The sequence below is a fragment of the Astyanax mexicanus genome, chromosome 4, assembly GCF_023375975.1.
Source record: "Astyanax mexicanus isolate ESR-SI-001 chromosome 4, AstMex3_surface, whole genome shotgun sequence".
Taxonomy (NCBI): domain Eukaryota; kingdom Metazoa; phylum Chordata; class Actinopteri; order Characiformes; family Acestrorhamphidae; genus Astyanax; species Astyanax mexicanus.
Genome location: NC_064411.1, coordinates 32,277,848 through 32,293,821, shown reverse-complemented (window position 1 = coordinate 32,293,821; position 15,974 = coordinate 32,277,848). Strand labels below are relative to the sequence as shown.

At 36.4% G+C, this 15,974-nt stretch overlaps 1 protein-coding gene across 1 annotated transcript; it reads left to right on the top strand.

Annotated features, from left to right (window-relative positions):
- Nucleotides 1–2,054: 2,054 nt before the first annotated feature.
- rhbdl2 (rhomboid, veinlet-like 2 (Drosophila)) lies at nt 2,055–15,495 on the top strand. The gene is made up of 8 exons (XM_007230955.4): nt 2,055–2,442; nt 4,742–5,040; nt 7,251–7,399; nt 10,029–10,141; nt 10,640–10,740; nt 12,613–12,673; nt 12,769–12,830; nt 13,520–15,495. Exons 2-8 carry the CDS (start codon nt 4,783–4,785, stop codon nt 13,700–13,702), a joined length of 927 nt encoding a protein of 308 aa, XP_007231017.3. The 5' UTR covers nt 2,055–2,442; nt 4,742–4,782; the 3' UTR covers nt 13,703–15,495.
- Nucleotides 15,496–15,974: the final 479 nt, after the last annotated feature.

The following is a 15,974-nucleotide window of genomic DNA, read 5'->3' as shown; positions in this document are numbered from 1 at the left end:
GGGCTAAATGAGGCGTTATTGAAAAGCCCACGAGATCGATTAGGAGTCATAATGAGACTAGTGTTAGCTTTCAGCTAATGCTACAGTGCACTACTGAAAAAGCCAGCTAAAACCTTACTTTTTTTAACAAATAAAAATCAATAGACCGGCAAAGCATCATGGGAGAAGTCCTATGACACAGTATTAGCACGTCTCTGTATTGTTCAGTGATTGTGCTTAGTGTACACCTACTAAAACACCAAAAATAAAAAATAAAATCACAGGCTACAGCACCAAGATGGAAAGGTTTAGTCTCAAACTTAGTTAACACAGAATGCTGAAGTGTTAATTTATTAACAGGCTAATATCAGAATTAACCGTGCCTTATCAGCAGATTAGCCGAATTAAAAAACAATACGATAGCTGGGTCGGATCGAGACCAAATCATGTTTTCATCACAAGCAAACCGCTTTAGAAAAAAACATCTGCATGTCGAATTATGGTGGAAGTTGGCGTCAAACTTGGAGGCAAATTAAATTGTGTAGAAAAATTCACTGCGTGCATTAACACTTTAACGTTAGAAGCCCTGGTACATGTATAGACATATGACGCCTATAAAAAGTATTAATTTAATTTACTATTTTAATCTGAATTATATTTTAGGTGAATAAAATTATTTAATGCAAAGCTCAATAAACGCCCAATTTATTTTTTATATCCCAATGTGCTTTTTCCGTAAAATATCGAAAGAACTACAAAAACATAACATAAAGAATATATCTGGTCATATCGCTGCTATTGTTTTTTTTTTTTTTACTGTATACTGATGTTTTATTTGTTTAATGTTTCTTAATGTATGGATGTGTTTGGTAAATTAAAAAACAAAATTTGAGCTTTCACAGAGTCATGTAACCAAAAATAAAAAAACAGCGTGTTTTTTCAGAGAGCAGCGCGTCTGTATTTTTTTAAGGAACTTTGGCGACACCTGCCGTTTTTTACGTGGAACTGTTTGTAAGCCATTACAAGTGGATGAGAATGATTTTATGTACGAATAACTACTAATAAATAATAATAATAATAATAAATGATGATAACTTGTCAGTTCACTGTAAACAATATAGTAGATAAAGTGTCTGTGCATTGTAAACATTTTACAGATCATTTTTTTTTATTTAGATTTTATCTATTAACAACATCTGACAGGAAAGCTTAAGAAATGAGACAAAACAATTAAACAGACAAACAGGAAAAAAATCACGATCCTGTCTAAAGTTTTACTAAATCCTATAAAGGGTGCCCAAATTTGGCCAAAAACTCCCTGTTCATCTTTTATAATATATATATATATATATATATATATATATATATATATATATATATATATATATATATATATATATATATATATATATCCTTTATAATATCTGGCAATAGCGATTTATACAAATTACGTCAAGTTTGGAGTGCGTCTATTAGTGCGTTAATTTTGAGAGTTTAACAAAGTTTTTAAAGCATATATTATAATAATAATAATAAGGGATTTAAGCACAATTTTACCAAACTAAAAACCTCTGGAATATAATCAAGAGGAAGAAGAATGATCGCAAGCCATCAGTCCAAGCTGAGTTGCTTGAATTGTTGCACCTGGAGTGGCATAAAGTTATCCAAAAAGCAGTGTGTAAGACTGGTGGAGGAGAACATGTCGAGATGCGTTATTCCACATAATATTGATCTCTGAACTATTAAAACGTTATGAATATAAACTTGTTTTCTTTGCATTATTTGAGGTCTGATATCTCTGCATCTTTTTTTTGTTATTTTAGCCATTTCTCATTTTCTGCAAACAAATGCTCTAAATGACAATATTTTTATTTGGAATTTGGAGGAAAAATGGTTTCCGTAGTTTATAGAATAAAACAACAATGTTCATTTTACTCAAACATAAACCTATAAATAACACAATCAGAGAAACTGATTCAGAAACTGTGTGGTCTCAAGTTTTTTTTTCAGAGCTGTATTTCCAGTCAGGTTTTTAGTTTTCCCGCCCAGTGACGTCACTGCGCTCAGGTGTGCTGGTATGGCAGAGCGCAGGTAGGCGGAAATGAGCTTGGAGGAGTTTTTTTTAGGGAGTGTAAACACAGTAAACAGTATGAGCTGCTGAGGGTTTGAGGGGGGCATATTTAGATTATTTAGTTTACTGTTTATCTCCAACACGCTCGCGCGTTTCCACAGGAAGGAAGAGCGCGAGAGGAAAAGCACTGAGAGGCTGGGTGGCGTCCAGTTTACAGTACACACACGGAGCTACACACCCCACAGAGTTGCGGTTAGGCTTAGTTTAGCCTTTTTTTAAAGCTCGTTTCCCTCAGTATCCCTCAGTGTTCTACAGAGAGGAGTCTGGACTGGTCTGCTGAAGAGCTGGAACTGGAGGAACAGAGCTAAGAACCGGTGAAACTGGTGAAACTGGTGAGTTAAAGTTCCTCCAGCTTCTTCCTGGAGAGTTTGAGCTCCTGTTTGGAGGGGTTATCTCTCATCAGTGATCTGAAACTGCTTCTAACCCCACCTGCTGCTGCTCCTGTTTTCTCCAGGTGGATCTTCCCCGGGTCAGATCTTGTTAAACTGAGCTAAAGAGTTTATTAGAGCTGATTTTATTCCTTTAGACTGAGTTTAATGTGTGTAAATGCTGATGAAGGGTTGTACAGGATGTGGCTTGTTTATATGTTTTGACTGAAGGACTGCCAGAGGAGCACCAGCAGCAGCATTACTGCCCTACTGCAGTAGTTGTATTATTTATTTATTTTTCCTACATATTACATTAACACCAAAGTACAGACTATGAAGGAACGCATAAGGAATCATGTATTCAACTTAAAAGTGTTAAATAAACCAAAATATTCTGTGAAAAAGTGTTTAGGTGCTCTTATCTGGGGTTAAGCTGTTAACTTTCTGGTTCTGAGGCTGGTAACTCTGAAGATCCTGTTCAACAGAGGAAACTCTTGCTCTTGAGGAATTTTGCTCTTCATTTCCTGGGGCGGTCCTGATGAGTGCCCGTTTCATCATAACATTTTTTTTATCATCTTTGCGACTGCAATTGAGAATACTTTTAAAGTTCTTGAAATTGTTCGTATTGACAAACCTTCATTTCTTAAAGTAATTTCTTTTTTTTTTACTTAATTGAGTAGTTCTTGCCATAATATGGATAAGTACGTTACTCAAATAGAGCTATTCACTGTATACGAACACTACATCTTCACAACTTTACCACTGATGCTCTTAAACACATTAAGAGGCAAGACGTGCAAGTATTTAACTCTTGACAGGTTCAGCTCAGCTGTTAACTAAAAGCCTAAATTCCAGGTGAATCTGCCTCATAAAACTGACTGAGAAAATCCAGCCCAGATTTGAAAAGCTGTCATCTAAGCAGAAGGTGCTACTTTGAAAAATCAAAATGATAAAACATATTCTGGTTTGTTTAACACTTTTTGTCCCCATTAGTTTTCCTTCATAGTTTGAATCACTTAATCTACAATGCAGAAAATGATAAAAATAATAACCTACTGAATGTAAGGTCAGCCCAACTGGTACTGGTTGACTGGTATTGTATATATTACAATATAGTGTAAAATTTTAGTTGATGTGCTCTAATTCTGATATTTATATGAACTATATAAAAGCAACAGAACAACTGACAAGAACACTCATAACAGACGTCTATACCAAAAAAATTTTACAATGTAGAACTGTTTATGCGTAAACAAAAGTAAATTCGGCGTATTTCAAAGTTGCTTTAACTCAATTTTGTCACATAAAAACAGTGTTTTGCAGTGTTTCTAAAATTACTGTGAAATTAATTTTATTGCAGACAGTATGGACTAAAATATTTAATGCTTTGTGTGTTAATTCATTTTATTTGTTCAGACAGACAGACAGACAGATGAACAGAGACGGGGGAGAAAGGGGGAAATTCACAAATTTCAGTAGCCTAGTGTACTGAAATGGAAAAAGATAGTAGAAAATAAATTATACAGTATACAAACTGTGCATAAGTAAAGCACTCTACAGTAAAATACAAATATACGAATATAAGAAGAACTACCAATTTGTGGTATTGTACAAAATGCAAGTATGTTAAAGTGTCAGCTTACTGTAAACCTTCAGTGAGGTCCATGTATAATATGCAGTGCCTAAATATATTGGACATTTATGGATACTAACCAGTATTGTGCAATGTCTTGGCAGAGAGGGGGTGGGTTGTACAGTTTAATTGCTGTTGGTAGAAACTCTCCTATACCATTCTTTGCTGCAGTGGAGCTGGACAAGTAAATGAAAGTAAATGAAAATAAATCATTTTTTTGTTTGCATTTTCCATACTGTCCCAACTTTTTCTGATATGGGATTGCAAATATAGTTCTGTATAGCAAGTGTAAATGTTAATTGTGCAATAATGCACAAGATAAATTGTGGCTCTCTGTTTTTCACTACAATGCTAACAATAAGAAGCAGACATCACACAATTGTTTTTATATGTAATGTTAAATAGTGGTGACCCAATGTCTTCCTTAATTCTGGTAGAACAGGCATTAGGCATTGTATTTATTACTATCTGGTGTAAAAACTTTGCTTGCGGGAACTTATGGTGGTTCAGACGTCTTATTCTATTCACCACCATTTATTCCCAGTTTCTCAAGAAAAAAGCATTTGTAATGAGATCCACTCTCTGTTTACTGACTCTGTTCACACCTTTTCACTTTGTGTAATTTTACAGGGATATTTTAAAGTGGTGGAGTGTCCCATCAAGGCTGAGAAATGGGCCGTGTTGACCTTGATGAAGAGGCCGGTTTTCCTATCAATCGAGACCAGCAGCAGCAGGAGGAGGAGGAGGAGGAGGATGAGCAGCAGCAGCAAGAAGAGGACGAGCCGGCAGGGGAGCAGAAAGGATGCTGCGACAGGTTCCACTACCATGTCTCGAGATGGATGCTGCCAGAAGATCTGCGAGAAACATATTTGGAACGTGCCAACTGCCTGCCACCCCCGATCTTCATCATCCTCATCAGCATAGGAGAGGTGGGACCTTATTTACTATACAGTAGCTTGCGAATGCATAAATTCCCCTTGAATGTCTTTGCATTGTGTCACCTTACAACCACAAAAAAAAAAAATAATTAAGATTTTAAATGATAGACCAATACAGAAATCCAACATTGAAATTAAAATGATACATGTTTTTTTTATTTTAATCAAATGGAAATTTGAAAAGTGTAACGTGCCAAAGTAATCAATTTACTTTCAGTATCCAAAATAAAATCCAGTGCATTAATTTGCCTTTAGAAGTCACTTAATTAGTTAACAGAGTCCAGCTGTGTGTAATTTAGTCTTAAGACTAACACATTAACCTTGCTTCCTATGTATTTGTCTGCGTAGTCCAGGATGAAACACTCCTGATACTTTCAGCATTAAGTGGTGGAGCTAAACTGCTGTAGGCCTGAATGTGTGTGTGTGTGTTGGTTTGCTCATATTGTTTGGTAGATGTGTGTTAGTCATTGCAACATCACAAAAACAATGAATCCAAAACAGACAAGTTTCATATATATTCAAGGTTTAATAAAACTGTATAAAAATGAATTTAGGGAGTACTGCAGTGGATGTGTCTGAGTGTAAGCAGTACTGTGTGTTTGGTTTGGAGGTGGCTTTGTGACCAAGACTGAGGAGCTCCTGTGTTCAGCAGTGGTTTTCCGCTGCTGGAAAGTCTGAATGGACAGATTCATGTCTGACTTCTCTGAACCTGACCACAGTCCACATACACACTGAAAATAGCCTTTTTTTACAGTTTCATCAGCATGAATGAGAGTGATGAAACATTGCATAGTCACATGTTTCTTCCATTTACTTGGGCTTTAATTTGGTTGTGGACCAAACTAAATGTATTTTATATATTATCTGCTCAACTTCATTACATTGATTATTGAACATCTATTCCTGAATTTAAAACCTATTTATTAAAAACACATTCTTAATCCTCTATGGCATGGTGATGATAAAATATGTATATGTGCATCAATATGTAATAAAATACACTGATGAATTTCTTATTTAAGCAGCTTTAGGACAACATAATGCAGTCAGATCTAGTTTGTAAGCAGTTCTAGTTTTTTTTCCTCCAAAAAAAATAAAGTCTATGATGCAGAAGGTTAAAAAGTTTGAATTATGCCAATTTAGGGTTTGTAATGAAGTAAAAAAAAAAACTGCCAAATAATGATGCAATATTAAATAGGTAATATCAAATTATAATCAAGATTTGATACAAAATGAATATACAAAAAACTGTGTAATCTCCAAATTGTAGCAAATGTATGAGAATAGATGTCTCCCTCTACAGCCCAAAATATTATTAAACAATTTTAGGAATCTGGAGGAATTTCAGGGAGTACAGGGCACGAACACAAGCCTAAGCTGAACACTCCTCAAATGCCTCAGACGGCACTGCATCAAGAACCATCATTCAAAAATAGCTGATAAAAACCCACAAGGAATGGATACTTTTTGCAAACATTTGTTAAGCACTGCATTAAGGCCAAATCCAATTTCTCTTTTGTACCCCTACCCCTTGTTATTAAGTGTAACACTTTCCCTTAGAACAGAATTCAAATTGGAAGTGGTGAGGGGGTAAAATTGGAATTCTTCTAAGAATTGGGACAACCCTTTAAATATAGCTTAAATTAGCTTTTATGTTATTTTATTTTTTTTCTTCATCTTAAATGCTGCAACTTCTGCCATCTGTTGCACTATTAAAGGTGGTGAAAGTTAGTTCTTTTTTATGTTATAAACAAATATCATACCATGGTTTTTCGTAGGTTTTACAACACTGGCCTGGTTTGGTTTTTAATAAGTCAGGGTAAAAACACATGCTGAATATATTACACAGGCCTGGAAGAAGAGTTTTTTTTTTTTACCTCCTAAAGACAGAGCTTTTCAAAGAGCCCTAACTCCTCTAACAAACTAAATATTTCAGAATCAGAATCAGAATTGCCTTTATTGTCACATGGTCAACCAGCGCAACTTCATTTCCTTCTCCTCCTTCTTTCCTCCTCTATCCCACCTGTACCCTTTTGGCCTCCTTCTTGCCCTGTCAAAAATGTTTTTGGCTTGGACTTCTAATGTCCTCTAATGCTAATGTATATCATTATTTTATTGATCTGTATTGTGGTTTGCTGTAGGCTGTTAGCAGCAGTGAAAAGTCTCTCCTGGTAATAACACTGTGCTTTAACTCTCTTCAGTTGGCAGTTTTTATCTATTATGCGGTGTGGAAGCCTCAGAAACAGTGGGTGACGCTGGATCAAGGCATCTGGAACAGTCCCCTCACTTACAAACCCGAAATGCGTCAGGAGGCGTGGCGCTTTCTGTCATACATGTTTGTGCATGCTGGGTAAGATCTCTTTCATTTGTTCTCTTTTATGTCTACATTAGTCAGTAGTTTGCACACCAAGGACAAAGGAAGTGTTCATCAGTAGTCTAATAAACATGCTGTCTATAAACCAAGACACTTATTTTATTTATATCTATTTATTAACCATGAGCTTCTTCAGTTTAGACAAGGAGATGCTAGGCTAGCGTTGCTAACCCTGGATTTAGATTGGATCTAGACTAATTAACTCTTCACTTAAGATGTGTCAAGATCTTCATTACATTGTTGAATGGTTGTGAGTTACAATGCAGTGTGACTTAAAAGACTAAATTTGTAAATTTCCCCTCTGCACAGTGTGTGGTATTGCCAAATAGTGCTACAAAATGGGGCGTTATAAGTAAAAGAAATGTTTAAATGTGTTATTAAAGTCTGTTCCTGGTGGTTTGTTGAATTATGTATGCTCAGGTTTATGAAGCAAACAAGTGAAGCTTTAGGACCTTAGCCTAGCATCTCCAGGTGTAAACTTTAGAAGCATACAGTAGATGTCATAGATGGGTTCTTGAGTTAGTGACAGACCTGAGACTTGGCTTGAAACACGTCCGCATTAATCTTAAAACGTCTTCTTTAAAATGTCTTTCCATTATCAAGGCACTGTGTGTAAAATGTATCGAAAATTACTTTTTGAGACTTCTTTGAGACAAAGAAATGAATCACAATATCCATCTAGCACCAGCAGGATAATGGGTATATCATCCCTACATATAAAGGCAGTGATGGAGCCAGGAGGGGATAAGCATGCGCCCCATGAGGGATTTGCTCTGCAAATGGGACTTGCATGGACCCATATGAGACTACACATGGATATGCTGACTAGGATGGCTTCAGTAGGAAAATTGTATGTTGGAAATTTAATATAAGGAACACAACAGAAGATTGGCAACATGCCAAGCATATGGGAAATATATTAAAGACACTGGATTGACCGCATCACTCTTTATGAGGTCTTTGAAAACATTTGGATATGTATGATCACTTTACACTAATGGCTCACTCCAGCTCCTCTATATTGCCAAAATTATCAACTCGCTTGCCTTGCCCTTGGTAATGTAAGGCTTGGATGAAGCTGCTTGGCCATGGAAACCCATTCCATGAAACTCTCTACGCAGTGCTCTCAAGATAATCTGAGGGCCACATAAAGTTTGGAGGTCTTATAAGGAGATAGGGAGCCCAAGAATGGGCGTGAAAATGAGAACAGGTGAAAACTAAAATCAGGCAGAGCACGACAGAGAGACAGGGGAACAAACGCCCACCAGAGAGGCATTTTATGTATATATTTTTTTTATTATCGTTTATTATAGTTCAAACAACCTCACAGGCCAGATGTTTCATGCTTGTGGCCCTACTTCGTCATGTTTTATATGGTCTACCACTTAATGGATGAGTTGCTGTCATTCCCAGTCACTTCCATTTTGTTATATGACTGACAGTTGTCTGTGGAATATTTATTAGTCAAAAAAAATGTACGACTGCAGGAATTCTCTGAGCTCCTCAGAGTGACCTATTCTTTTACTAATGTTTGTAAAAGCAGTCTGCATGCCTAGGTGTTTGGTTTTATATACTTACAGCTGGGAAAGGGCTTAAAACCTGAGTTTAGTAATTTGAATGTATGAGCAAATACATTTGGCAGTCTTATGTAGATAAAATACAGTTATTTCCCATCTCCTTACACTCTTACGCTGGCATGACGTACATTTATATATCCAAATGTTTGTGGAAACCCCTAAGTTGCACCCATTTCTGAGAGATGTCCATTTGCACAGCTTGTCTAGTCCTTCTAGATTACTGCCAGTAGAACAGAACTCGCTGAAGATAGATAAACGTGGATTTATTGGTACCATTTCAAATGCTTGGAATATCATCAATCATCAAATCATATAAGTTCTGCTCCTAATCCTTTCCTGCACAATAGAGACAGTTTTAAACCCTTGATTTCAGAAGAAGCCATAATAAATGAGCAGACATCCTGAACATATTGCCTATATATACATACAACTCTGGATAAAAATAAGAGACACCTTAAAAATGATGAGTTTCTTTGATTTTACCAAATTTGAAAACCTCTGGAATTTAATCAACAGAAAGATGGATGATCACAAGCCTTCAAACCAAGCCGAACTACTTAAATTTATTTTTAAGTTATCCAAAAGCTGTGTGTAAGACTGGTGGAGGAGAACATGCCAATATGCATGAAAACTGTGATTAAAAATTAGGGTTATTCTACCAAAAATTGATTTCTAAACTCTTAAAACTTGGCATTATTTGAGGTCTGAAAGTTCTTCATCTCTTTTTGTTATTTCAGCCATTTCTAATTTTCTGCAAATAAATGCTTTAAATTACAATTTATTTGGAATTTGGGAGAAATGTTGTTCGTAGTTTTTAGAATAAAACAATAATGTTAATTTCCTATAAATAATAAAATCAGAGAAACTGATTCGGAAACTGAAGTGGCTTCTTAATTTTTAAACTGTACATACATCTGTGTGTGTCAGAAACCACATATATCGTGCCTGACAGAGGGCACCCACACACTTGTGTATTTAATGTACTTTTCAGTGTTGTAGTAACAGAGTTTGGTGCTCTTTTCCTACAGAATACAGCATATAGTTGGGAATCTGGTGCTGCAGCTGCTGCTGGGCATCCCACTGGAGTTGGTCCACAAGGGCTTTGAGGTGGGGATGGTCTACCTAGGCGGCGTTCTTGCAGGTGAGCCAACACAACATAAATCAGTTATCTGTGAACTGCATTGTATGAACAGGGAGCTGTTCAGTCTGGACGAGGCTTTATTTGCCTTTCAGAAACCGACAGACTGTACTTTACTGTAATCAAAGGTTTGCAAATTAGATGCAGCTGTGGGGCGTTTAGCAACTGTAGTGTATATTTTAAACCTCCGTCCTGAATTCTCAAAGCTGGTTCTGTGTTTGTGCTGCACTGGGAGGTTCAGCAGCCTTATCTCTAATTGTTTATGTAGATAAATTGCAGTTTTGATGTACGTTTTTTAGACTGTTGTCTGTCAGTTGTATTTATATTTGGTAGCTACCGTACTTTTGGGGGGTTGGTATTGGTTCTGTCACTTTTGACATTTTGTACCACCCTGTGAAATGGGTGTGGCTGAGGCATGACCTGAAATTGGGTTACCATAAATGCCATACTAGCATTAGTTAGCTTGCCAACTATCTTAACAGTGTCTGTGTATATTTCCAGGTTCCCTGGCCAGCTCCATTTTTGACCCATACAGTGCTCTGGTAGGCGCCTCCGGAGGAGTCTACGCTCTCATTGGTGGATACCTCATGAATGCCTTGGTGGTGAGTTGTGCATTAATTTTAACTCTTAGGGTACAAATCAGTGTTATCAGTGTTACAGTGCAATAACAATGAACTAACACAGCACTAATAAAACAGTGTCTAGTATAAATTCTGTAAAAGCTACTGGTATTCAGTAACTCTGTAGTGTAATTCGGTGGAAATTCGGTGGTGTTTTGGGTTTGTGTTGCATTCAGTGTGCTTGTGTGTTGTTAAGTGTTTCTGTGGTAATCATTGTGTTTCTTTGGTATTCAGAGTTTCTATAGTATCCAGTGAGTTGCTGTTGTATTCTGGGATTTTGTGGTATTCATTGTGTTTTAGTGGTATCCAGTGTGTTTCTGTGGCATCCAATGATTTGTGGTATCCTGAGATATTGTGTTTGAGTGGTATTTAGTGTTGTGTAATGGTGTGTACAATTTCTATGATAGCCTGTGGTATTTTAGGATTCTGTGGTTTCCGATGTGTTTGTGGTATCCATTTTTTTCATGGTATTTAGGGTTATCTCTGATATCCAGTATTTCTATGGTATTAAGGGTGTTCATGCTGTCCAAGGATTCTGTGGTATCCGATGTGTTCATGTGGTATCCAGTATTTCTATGGTATGTAGGGTTTCTCTGGTATCCAGTATTTCTATGGTATTTAGGGTTTCTTTGGTATCCAGTATTTCTATAGTATTTAGGGTTTTATAGTATTTGGGCGTTTTTTATTGGGGTGGGCGATATGGCCCTAAAATAATAGCACGATATTTCATGGTATTTTTGCGATAATGATACTCTTGGCAATATGACAAAAATACTATAAAAAATATTTCAAGAATACAGTACTGCAACAAAATGAAAATAAAATTGTATTATTGCATACAATATGATATGGCACACCCCTAATTAAGATATTACAAATAAAAATAGTTTTATCAGATTTGTAACAGAAGTCAATGATCCAGAATGTCATGATCCTAAAAATGCAATCCAAATATCTCCATATATCCAGGATTAAATTAAAATAAATGATACTGGACAGATATAATTTGTCTCTAGTAGATATATAATAGGAAAGGAGAATAGTGTGTTTTTTCTTTTGCTAAAAACAGCAAAAAAGTAGTACCCTGATGTGATAATTAGGGGTGGGTGATATGGCTTGATATTATGGGGATAATATCGTTCATGATAATCAAAAATGTTGGCTATATTATTGCATACCATATGGCACACCCCTAGTATCTAGTGTGTTTCTGTGGTACCCAATGTGTCTATGATATGCTGGGTTTCTGTAGTATACAGTGTTGCTGTGTAATGCAGTCTTCTGCAAGTCCAGTGAGTTGCTGTGATATCCATTGTGTGCAGGATATCCAATGGTTTTCTGTGCTATGCTTGGCTTCTATGGTATCCGGTAGGTTGCTCTGTTTTTCAGCTTTTCTGTGGCTTTTGCTGTTTTCGTGATATTCAGCATGTTTCAATGGTATCCAGTGAGTTTCTGTGGTATTATTTGGCATAAATGTAATTTCACTTCCTTGTGTCTAAATAATCATATAACTTGGCAAAGAATAATTAAATATCCAACAATTTTTTGCCATGGTTCTATATATTGACATGCTATGTATCATAGAACAGGATTGAGTATCATGTTCCCTGACTTTTGCCTCGTCCCATGGAAGCTAAACAATGCTGACCTGTGGGATATGCATATATCCAACCACTGCACTGTCCACAGTGGGACAGTAGTAATGCCTCCTATGATATTTTACCAGTACACATGATTAAGTTATATACCGCTATACCATGACTTTGGCATATCAGTGTATAATTAACTTTATTCTGTATTCTGTTCAATTTAATTAAGTGAGTTAACTGTATTCTTTGTTCCTCTCTTTTAAAGAACTTTAGGGAGATGATTCCTCTGCTGGGAATTTTCCGCATCCTGGTGATCGTCATTATCGGTTTGTTCTCATACCTACCTGTCTACTATTTTCACTCATTTATTCAGGTTTATTAGATTTAGATTCTTGGTTTTAATGATCTGCTGTTGTTTCAGTGGGGACAGACGTAGGCTTTGCTCTGTACAGAAGATTTCTGAGTACTGAGGCTGGATTGAAGGCAAGTGAGCTCTTTTGTTTTGTAAATTTACCTCATAGTGAATGTACACTCATTGACAAAATTACACCCCCATTCAGTTATGACTCATGCATATGTGTATGTAAATGTTTAAAGGTGTGGTCTATTTAGAGCACATAAAATTGCTTTCCTTGCTGCACTTTAAAAGGGCTCTCAGAGGCTACTTTTGGGTAGTGTACCTCTTGGTGAGAGATCAGTGACTGCTAGACAGGCCTCTACAATGCATCCAAAGACCCAAAGACTTTGAGAGGGGCATCATCATTGGACTGAGAGAAGCAAGAGGGTAGTTTTGAAAAGTTTTGAGAAACCCACCAACCAGGCTGTCTGTCTGCCAGCCACCTTTTTTGCAGACTGTCATAAACAAGAAACCTGGACAGCTATGGACTGGAACCATGTCATCTTTTGTAATTAATCCAGGTTCTATTAGTGATCTGATAATATTCAGATTTCACTATAGAGGTTGGCAATTGCACAACTTCTTTGCCTTGCCCATTTGCCAGATTGCCAGATTTATCGTCAATCAGGCCTTTTATAGGACCACTTCGAATGCCTGCTTTGGAAGCGTATGATGGTGCAGGATCTACAGGTGTAAGGTATAAGAGCATCCATTCAATTGTACAGGGTTTAAGGGCCTTTTATTTCACTAAGACATCCTGCTCTTTCTGCACCAGGTGTCGTTCGTGGCCCACATAGGTGGAGGAGTAGCAGGCATGACCATCGGCTATGTTTTCTTCACCAACTACAACCAGAAACTTCTGAAAGACCCTCGCTTCTGGTTCTGCATCGTGGGCTACATCGTCTTCCTGGTCTTCGCAGCTTTGTTCAACATCTTCCTCTCTCCAGCTCCTCACTAAGGAGGTGCCTACCTCACAGCCAAGATGTTCAGGGTCCAATGTAAGTGCCTTTGTGTGCAGGTTTAGGCTGTTTGTTTTTAAAATTATAGTTTGGTGTAAAAAAAGGACACATTATTTCCCCTGAACTCAAGCACAGTCCAATTGTTTTCAGAAATTAAATCACAGGTTTAGTTTCATATCGACTATGATGCCAGTGCATGTGTCTGTATGTATGTCCTCAAGTTTTTGCTTCAGATTGATAAGGGTCTATGCTGAGTTTTTGAAATGTCCAGGTATAAAATGAATTTACAGACTTCAAGTTTGTATATAAAAGGCCCAGGCCCAGATAATACTAATAAATACATAAATATCAATTAAATAATAAATTACATTTAGTTTGGATTAGTTTAATTTGGCCTTCTATCAAGTAGGGCTGCAATTAGTCAATTAAATTGACAGTCTTGATTCATCACACTACACAAAGTGCTGGGCACTGAACCGCAGTGGGAAAGGGGTAATTGGCTCCAGTCTCCAATAGTGCACGAACACAACAGGTTACATATTTATTCACTAAATATCAGTGCTTTCCATCATCATCTTGGCATTTAAATGGAATTTAAATTTCAGAATATCTATTAAGTGCAACTTAACTCCAAGCTGAATGTAAATGATTCTTAATGTTTGTTTTAACCTTAAATCAACCTTAAAAACTTTACCCAAGTCCTACCATTAACCTAAAACTTCCATTTAAACCATAAATCTATTTCTTAAAGCTTAAATTTACGTTGTAGGATTACGGTTAGGTGTAGGGTTACATTCTATAGAGAATCGTTAACATTAACCTAAGAGTTTAGTTGCATTTAATTGACGTTAAGTCGGGTGTTGAATGTTAGTTAAGCATATATGAGGCATCAAAAATGGGCCATTCCAAGTGAAGTGTTACAGATTTTGGAAGAGTATTGTGTATGAACCAATACACAAAGTTTATGTATTGGTATTGTCACTGAAAGGCAGATACTTGAGCTGAGAATCTTCATTTTATAACATCTCTGTATTGAGTACCGATACCAGCTCTGACTTAACTACGCGATAGGTGCCTTAAAATGATATTTACATATCAGTGTTCCATTTCTTATAGGATTTATTTTGGTAAAAGCAGTATTATGTATTCCAAATAAAATATAATAAGCTTGCAAGAACAGCATTTACTTGTTTGAGTAACCGCACACTTGAAAGTTATGAAAAAAATGAGAGTTAAGAAAAAATAAGAAATTCCCCAATGCAGGCAAAATGTCATAATGCCCAATAATCACACACTATGGGCATCCTGCTGGATTCAGTCAACTATCTTCATTATTGCTGATACAAATGCTGTGTTTAAGGTGCCAGTACTGGCACCAATCCAATAACCAAGAAGCATACACTGTGCCTGTAATTATGTCTAGTTTTATATATTGAATCTTTGAGTTGAGGGGAACATTGTCAAATATTTTTTTTTGCCAAACTATTCTTTTTTTTTTTTTTTTTTAGCCTACATCTGTTAAATGCTTGAGATCTTTGAAGTGAGTCGAATTTTCAGATAATCCTGAATTTTCAGGTTCGTATTACACCGGTCAACATACCTCAACAGAACATTTAATGTTACAGTTTTGGCAAAATACACTTTAGCATATTTGGGTATTTTTCATTTTTTATTTTTTATTTTTTTTTTTCATTTTTTTCATTAAGCTCTATATGTAAAAAAAACGCTAAAACTAAAACAATCCATTTACAATTTTTTTACTTTGTCTATTATTGGTTTTATTTTGGCTGGCTAAAACAAGAGTGTTCTTGGTGACGGGTTTGTAGCTGTTTTGAGAAATGATGTTGATTATATTGATATTTTACATGAACTCTTCTCCAAAAGGTGCCATCCTCACTCAGGACATTTAGCTTTATCTGCTAAAAACCTATCAGAGTTTCTAGAACTGATTTTTTTTATTCTAGCACTTGTTTGTTTGTTTGCTTTTGTGCCTAAAAATGTCCAGTAAACAGGAGATTTTGGTAAAAAAAATGTTGTCATCCCTAAACATTAAAGGGGCCATATCAGCAGTTTAGACCCTCCCCTTATGCAAACAACAGTTAAGCTTGCCCTCTAATTCTACAGTTTATCCCCACCCATTCATCCATATATATGTTTTACATTTATTTTATAACTTCTAGTAGTTTAGTATATCATTTGTCTTGCAGCCCCATCCATTTGTCCTTCAGCTCTTGTGACCCTCCCCTTATGCATACAGCAGATTAGCCCCAC

Coding starts and splice junctions, on each gene's coding strand:
- rhbdl2 (XM_007230955.4), top strand. CDS start 4,783: ATGGGCCGTGTTGACCTTGATGAAGAGGCCGGTTTTCCTATCAATCGA. Junction 10,142..10,639: donor CCTAGGCGGCGTTCTTGCAG/GTGAGCCAACAC, acceptor GTATATTTCCAG/GTTCCCTGGCCAGCTCCATT. Junction 10,741..12,612: donor ACCTCATGAATGCCTTGGTG/GTGAGTTGTGCA, acceptor TCTCTTTTAAAG/AACTTTAGGGAGATGATTCC.